Source organism: Sinocyclocheilus grahami, unplaced genomic scaffold (assembly GCF_001515645.1).
Source record: "Sinocyclocheilus grahami isolate Dianchi unplaced genomic scaffold, SAMN03320097.WGS_v1.1 scaffold876.1, whole genome shotgun sequence".
NCBI lineage: Eukaryota > Metazoa > Chordata > Actinopteri > Cypriniformes > Cyprinidae > Sinocyclocheilus > Sinocyclocheilus grahami.
In genome coordinates this window covers 533,285-541,496 of record NW_015506055.1, presented here as the reverse complement: position 1 = coordinate 541,496, position 8,212 = coordinate 533,285, and the positions used below count along the sequence as shown (strand labels likewise).

Genomic DNA, 8,212 nt, shown 5'->3' with positions numbered 1-8,212 from the left:
TCGACCTGGAAGTATTTATTTAGCGATCGGAGCTAAAACGTCATCTGTATGGAACATCGTTGTGTACGGAACATGGTTAGTCTACGTTACCCGAAAAATTCCCATACGACAGATTTCGTCTTTTTCGACGGGGGAAAAAGTTCCAGGGATTCATCTCCTTCGGCCATCCCACACACAGGTGACTCTCACTGACTGCTCGCACCAACCGGAGGGGCTGAGGGGGAGGGGTCGTGTGACTCGTTATGCTCTTCGCTGCACACAACTGAGGGAATCCTGCACTTTCCATCTTTGACGATATGTAAAAAAAACTGTGCATACCGTAGGAACGGTATAACGGGAAATTTTAGTGGTTTTGAAACCGTGACTTTTCCAAACCGCGGTATACCCTGAAACTGGTTATCGTCCCATGCCTAGTGTCTGCTTTGGGGGGCTGGAAAGAAGGGGGATGGGATTGTTACAAAAAGTTTCACTGAAGGATATTTGGATTTGCCTCGCATGCCAAGTCGACGTGCCTTCATGTTGGGAAAGACGTTCTTCATGATCTTTCCAAAGTCTGCTGCACTGAGAGCGTGATACCCCAGGCTATCACAGTGACTCCTGTGAAGCACACGTTTCAAAAAATCAATTACAATTGGCAGAGACCACAAACAATCTCAAGCTCTGTGTAAAACAACTTGTCAAAGTACATTATACATACAGTGCTGCTTGAAAGTTTGTGAACCCTTTACAATTTTCTATATTTCTGCATAAATATGACCCAATTCATCATCAGATTTTGTCTTGAAAGAAGACAAAACGAACACAATCAAACAAATGAGATATTTTACAAAAATATTTTCCTTGTCATTTATTTCTTGAGAAAAATTACCCAGTGTTACATTTCTGTGCGGTGCAAAAGTATGTGAATCTCTATGATTAACTGTTAATTTGCGGGTGAAATTAGAGTCCATCTGTTCAGAGCTGTTTTCAAACAGTGGAATGATTATCAGGTGTCATTGCCTGCCCTTGTCAAAGTACATTATACATACAGTGCTGCTTGAAAGTTTGTGAACCCTTTACAATTTTCTATATTTCTGCATAAATATGACCCAATTCATCATCAGATTTTGTCTTGAAAGTAGACAAAACGAACACAATCAAACAAATGAGATATTTTACAAAAATATTTTCCTTGTCATTTATTTATTGAGAAAAATTACCCAGTGTTACATTTCTGTGCGGTGCAAAAGTATGTGAATCTCTATGATTAACTGTTAATTTGCGGGTGAAATTAGAGTCCATCTGTTCAGAGCTGTTTTCAAACAGTGGAATGATTATCAGGTGTCATTGCCTGCCTTGTTTTATTTAGAGAACAGGGATCTATCAAAGTCTGATCATGTTTGCAGAAGTGTATCATGGCACAAACAACGGAGATCTTCAGAAAAAGAGTTGCTGTTGCTCATCAGGCTGGAAAGGTTTACAAAAACATCTCTAAAGAGTTTGGACTCCACCAATCCACAGTCAGACAGATTGTGTAGAAATGGAGGAGATTCAAGACCACTGTTACCCTCCCCAGGAGTACTCCACCAACAAAGAACACTCTAAAAGCAAGACTTGTAATAGTCTGCGAGGTTGCAAAGGAACCAAGGGCAACTTCTAAGCAACAAAAGGCCTTTCTCACATTGGCTAATGTTAATGTTCATGAGTCCACCATCAGGAGAACACTGAGCAACCATGGTGTGCATGGCAGAGTTGCAAGGAGAAAGCCACTGCTCTCCAAAAAGAAAATCACTGCCCGTCTGCAGCTTGCTAAAGATCATGTGGACAAGCCAAAGGACTATTGGAGAAATGTTTTGTGGACAGATGAGACCAAATTATATAATTTTTTTGTTTATATGAGAAGTGTTCTGTTTGGAGAAAAGAACACACTGCATTCCAGCATAAGAACCTCATCCCATCTGTGAAACATGGTGGTGGTAGTATCGTGGTTTGGGCCTGTTTTGCTGTATCTGGGCCAGTACGACTTACCATCATTGATGGAACAATGAATTCTGAGTTATACCAGCAAATTCTAAAGGAAAATGTCAGGACATCTGTCCGAGAACGGAGTCTCAAGAGAAACTGGGACATGCAGCAAGACAATGACCCCAAGCACACAAGTCATTTTACCAAAGGATGGTTAAAGAAGGACAAAGTGAATGTTTTGGAATGACTGAGTCGGAGTCTGGACTAGGGCTGTGCGATTAATCGAAATCGAATTGCAATCGCGATTAGAGACGTTGCGATTTGCTAATCGCAAAGCCTGCGATGTGGACGCGATATTACTCTGTTCCAGAGCATATGCATGACTGCCAGCCTTGAGTTGCAGTCTTACTAACCAATAGAGTGAGTGCACCTCCGTTCTCCCCAATCAGCACTGCTCTAGTCAACTGCGTAAACGCCCACCATAAAAAAAAAAAAAAAAAACGAAAGCCGGAGAGAGACAGAGTGGGATTATGGCGTCTACAGGGTCAGATCGATAGTTAGGCAAATTAAAACTAAAGAAAAACGTATGCAAATTAAGCTTCGAAACAACGAACAAAAGAGGTAATTTGCAGGAGCTACGTCACAGCGCATATCAAAAGCTCCCTTATCGGTTCTGTTTTCAGTACTGGAGAATAAAAGATACATTCTTAGATGTTTTTGTTGGTACATGAACGTTATCTTACACATTTTATCTCCCCAACAGATTAATTTGAAATAAGTTTATAATGCATGTTGGCTATTCCCAATTTAGAAGAGCGCACACAGCCTGTGTCTGTGAATGCTTCTCATACTCGCTCCTCTCTGCCCCACGTGGTGCGAATCCCGCGTGATGGACGAGCCGTTCATGCTTGCCGCACTCACGCAGCCTGTCTCGTAATGCTTGTTAATACTCGCGCCTGGCTCTGCGTTTAAAACGAATGTAAATTCAGTCTAACTGCTTGCTAATTTCACTTGGATGAAATGAAACATTCAGCACATTTTCCACTTGTTCTTAAAATCCCAAATACTTAAAAGGAATAAATCAGCCTATGTAACATATGTAATGCTTTAATAATTGACTTAAGAAATTGTTCTTTATTTATAAAAAATAAACAAATATTTTCTGTGAAATTCAGTAATTAAGTTAATTCTGTAAAAGTAGTTATACCATTATAATCTTGCCTGCTGAAAAAAATAAATAAATAAAAAATAGACCCCCTCCCAAAACACAATAAAAATTTTTAATGGATTTCAGGGTTATAATGGGAATTGTATTGGTTTTAATGTAAACTATAATAGTGTCTATTTGATGGATTCTATTGGTGGGATGTAATCTGGCAGATGGCAACCAATAATAGAACAACAGTAATTCCTATTGGAATAATGCCCCAAACAAAAAGGAATTTTGTAATGGTTTAATGGAAACTATAAGAATTTCTGTGATGGTTTCTATTGTGTTTTTCAGCTGGGTAATGATACTCGTACTGTGCTCCACATTATTGACAATACTGAGCTGAAGCTTGACTTTGCAAATTTAAAATCGCAAATCAAATCGCAATCGCAATATCTGTCAAAAAATAAATAAATTCGCAATTCGATATTTTCCCCCAAATCGCACAGCCGTAGTCTGGACCTTAATTCAATTGAAATGTTGTGGTATGAGCTGAAGCAAGCAGTTCATAGGAGGAAACCCATAACATCACAGAGTTGAAGTGGTTATGTACTGAGGAATGAGCTAAAACTAATACAAGATGTTTTGCAGGACTGATCAGCAGTTACAAGAAACATTACCTGCAGTTACTGCTGCAAAATTGGGTCACACCAGATACTGAAAGCAAAGATTCACATACTTTTGCATCGCACAGATATGTAACAATGGATCATTTTTATGAACATATATGAACATATCAAGAACATATTTATGTCTCACTCGTTTGTTTGGGTTCTCTTTGTCTACTTTCTTGTGGGACTTGTGTGAAGTTGTGATTATGTTTTGTTTCATATTTATGCAGAAATATAGACAATTCTAAAGGGTTCACAAACTTTCAAGCAGCACTGTATATACATATTCCATCTCTTCAAGATGATTGAGTTTTAAGTGAATGGAGAAAACAAGATGGCACAGGATTCCTAACTTACTTGTACTCGTCGTAGACTTCTTGTTTAGGCAGCGATGTTTCAGGATGCTCTTCAAGGTGGTTGCGAATCCAGCTAAATGCGTGCAACTGCTGGGTACGACTTGATGACATGGAGCTCTGCTCACTGAGTGGAAAGCATTTAACAATACAATTTGAATTAATGTACAGTTGCTAGCCACAGACACTGTTTTGCAGCTGTGTTTCTCCTACCATTAGGAAAATGCAATATGATAAAGATGATAAAAGCATTACTGAAGGGTTGCATTGCCCTGAATTTGCACTTGATTTTGCCTGAATGTAATTTAGCAGAACACAGTAAAGATCACTCACTTTTTCTCATTGCCACTGCTTGGTCCAGAAGGCAGCTTGAGATAGAGGTAGAGTTTTTCAATGTCTGTAAGCTTCTCCACATCTTGCTGCAAGGCAACCGGAACACAGATGATGTGTGCTCAGTGTTAAGAATTTAGAATGTCATGCATGTTTCAAGAATATGAAATTTCAAGCATCTACTGTCATCACTGTCAAACTTAGAAGTGTAAGAAAGTAAGATAAATCATGAAACAAAAGTGATATGACAGCATTTTACTTCCTGGTCAGTGGTCACGCTGAAAACAAGCTTTCAGCTACAGTGAAAAACTGTCTTTAGAAGCACATAAAGTTCTGCAGCAAAATGAACAAATTCACAATTTTATGTATTTACTCCTAAACTATATTTTAGAAAAAATGTAAAAGTTTAACTGTGTACAGGTTTAATCAGACTAAATAATAATTAAAAAATCAATCATAATATGCACTACTCTTCAAACATTTAGGGTCTGTACGATTTTTGGCCATTTTTCCATGTTTTTGAAAGAGGTCTATTATGTTCAGTAAAAAATATAGCAAAAACTGTAATATTGTGAAATATTTTTAGAATTTAAAATGAATGTTTTCTTTTTTAATTCATTTTAAATTGTAATGTATTCCTGTGATGGCAAAGCTGCATTTTCAGCAGTCATTAATCCAGTCTTCAGTGTCACATGACCCTTCAGAAATCATTCTAATATGCTGACTTGGTGCTCAAGAAACATTTCTTCTTATTATAAATGTTGAAAACAGTTGTGATGCTTAATATTTTTGTGGAAACTGTGATGCATTTTTTAGGATTCTTTGATGAATAGAAAGCTCACAAGAACAGCATTTGTTTTGAATATAATGTCACACATTTAATGCCACTTTTGATCAATTGATCAACAGTAGAATATGCACGTGGTCAATGTGTCAACGGTATGAAATCAAGAGACTTCATTACTGTCTAGGTGAAAATGACAGATGTTTGAAGGGCATCAGAGTCAGTGTTTTATAACCTACCAAGTGAACCTACCAGCTACCCAACAATAAAGCAATAAACAAATACAAATGAACTCCCTTTCCCTTTCTACAATAAAGACCTTATTCTGATCTTCAAGTCTCTTTATTTCTCTTTCAGCTCTTGTTAAGTGTGCGAGAGCACTGAACAGCTCTTCAAAGAGAATGTGTAAGATGTTTGGGTGGGGCAGAGCTGATTTAAATTCTGCCCGAGTAGAGAGCAGCAGACACGAGTCTCTCCCTCCAGGCGCTGCTTTCCATCTTCACTTACCCGCTCTTTCTCACTCGCAAACATACACTTAAACCCCCAAACATTCCCCTTTTCTAAAGCACTGAAAACATAAATTGGATAGAAATATGAAAGTGATTTTTGACAGGTTTTCTGCACCTGGTAACGATCATGAAACTACATGCAATATTAAAACTCGGAGGCATTTATTCAGCAAGCTGGGCTGAGACCTGCAGAGCTGTGAGCAGCAAATGAAAATAAACAGACTTCAACAGGATTGTGCGGCATAACCCTAAACAGGAAGTCATCCAAGGTAAAAAATAATCCTGAAGAATACCTAATCCCTCAGCGATCAGAGCAGTCGGTTAAGCCAGCATAAACAAGCCTTTGTTTTCATGGTGTCTGCCTGTGGGAGTAATGGAAGTGGGGATCTTCAAAAGTCCCACAACACAACTACACCAACAATTAGTCCACATTATCTCCTTGGGGTAAGGGCCATGTCAAAATAAACAATACCAACACACAGAGTTTATGAAACTTGGGGAAAGACTGCCAGGAAATGCACCTGTCACCTTAACATCTCTTCATCAGTGATGGCATCATTCTCCTGCCCTCCCCTTTCCACCGAATTCTAAGAATAGTTGTGTCTCTTTCTGTCTTTTCTATTCCTCTCTTCGTTGCTAAGGGAAAGATGGCTAGCAAATAGCTAAAGTTATCAACCACTGAGCGCCATTAGCATTAACACTGGAGAGGGGTAAGAAAGGTATGTAAAAATGGCATGAGAATCCAGACGTCTCGGAGCCAAGTGAACAACCCTATTTAGGAGAGGACTTGGGTGACTTAAGGATGGACAAAAATAAGCATGTGGAAAACAAAAACATTAACACATACGCTACTGTTCAAAAGTTGGGGTCGGTAAACATTTAAAAAAAAAAAGTTTTTAATTATCAAAAAACAAAAACTGTTGAAAACAGTTGTGGTAAAGTATGATAAATACTTGATATTTCTGTGAAAACTGTGATATAGCCTATTTCTTTTTTTAAAGGATTCTTTGATGAATAAAAAAATGTATAAGAACAGAATGTATTTGAGATGTAAAACTTTTGTAACATTATAAATGCCTTTTCTGACACATCTGATCCATTTAATGCTGAATAAAAGTATTCATTTCCTTTTATAAAAATGATTTTACTGACCCCAAACTTTTGAACAGTAGTATACAAGCCAAACTGGACATTTGGACAAAACATATTTATGGACATGAGATGCCTGTAGAGACTAAAATAAGGTCTCTTGGACATCTGAATTATATACAAATTGATTTTGGAACAGCTTTTTTAAAACATGTTTTCAACCTGCAATTTATTCATTAGTCTCAACAATGAGAAGAAGACATTCAATCAGGTCATGACAATGCTCGGAAGAACCTGTAGCTCATCATCACTCAGCTCATTCATACTTCATTCGTAGTGTGCAGACCCCTTACTCAGCACTACAGAGCCTACTAGACATGCTTGAATAACTCATGCTTTGTACAGATGGACTGAACCCAGTTCTTACTGACAAACCTACAGAATTTTCACAAGCAAATTCTTCCAAGCCTGGATGCTGGAACAATTCAATACTGGCACAAAGTGATGATTCAGTAACAGTCAGGCGCTCAAACCCTGAATGAACAGTGAGTGAATATAATGAACTGAATTATTGTTTTGTATCTCCAGCATTTTACATTAACTGCTTAAAGGCATAGTTCACCCAAAAATTATTCAGCATCATTTAACCCCCCTCAGGTTGTTCCAAACCTGTATAACTTTGTCTAATGTGGAACAGAAAAGAAGATAAACGTTCATTCTTGGGTCAACTATCCCGTTTAAATATTAACCAGTAAAATAAATCAGACCTGTAACCTTGTTTGTTACAAACAAAGCTTAAACACACACAAAAAAATCTATTTATACCCTGCTAGAGTTAAATGTTAATTTAATTAAATCAGGCATTGTTTGTTCTGAATTTCTCTTTTACAAGGTTGCCAAAAATTGGCAGAAAAACTGAAATATTATGACACAGAATGTTGAAAATTTTGAAGCACTACAGTTTTTTTTGAGCGACATGGTTAGCAAGATGTAAATGTGAGGTAATAAGTGTTCAAAAGCAAGGCTTTGTGGGATACTACTATGGAATGAAAGTTTCATGCGAGGAGGCTGATGCAAGACTCAGCGAGAGCTGGCAACATCCTGCAGAGGTCAACAGGGGCAGGCTAGAGGAGGAGGGACGGGAGAGGACAGACGAGGTGAGCAGCGGACACAGGGCACACCGCCTAATATCTGGAGAGGATTTCGTGTTTCTCTTTACCTTGAGGGGCCATTAACAAACCACTGTCACCTTCTTTTCCCCTCACACATCACCCCACATTACTCAAAACCTTATTGGCTGCAGCCCTACATCACCTGAAGAGAACCTCCTCAACTATGCACAAATTGTTCACAAATTACAAACATCAGCACTGACAAACCCA

At 38.2% G+C, this 8,212-nt stretch overlaps 1 protein-coding gene across 1 annotated transcript in view; it reads right to left on the bottom strand.

The window, feature by feature from the left end:
* LOC107563480 (DNA-binding protein RFX7-like) overlaps nucleotides 1-8,212 on the bottom strand; it is a 32,095-nt gene that overhangs the window by 8,691 nt on the left and 15,192 nt on the right. The window contains exons 3-5 of the mRNA XM_016248368.1: nucleotides 4,452-4,537; nucleotides 4,123-4,245; nucleotides 417-597 (exon numbers count right to left, since the gene is read on the bottom strand). Coding sequence (XP_016103854.1) covers nucleotides 417-597; nucleotides 4,123-4,245; nucleotides 4,452-4,537 — 390 coding nt within the window. The remainder of the gene's footprint in view (nucleotides 1-416; nucleotides 598-4,122; nucleotides 4,246-4,451; nucleotides 4,538-8,212) is intronic.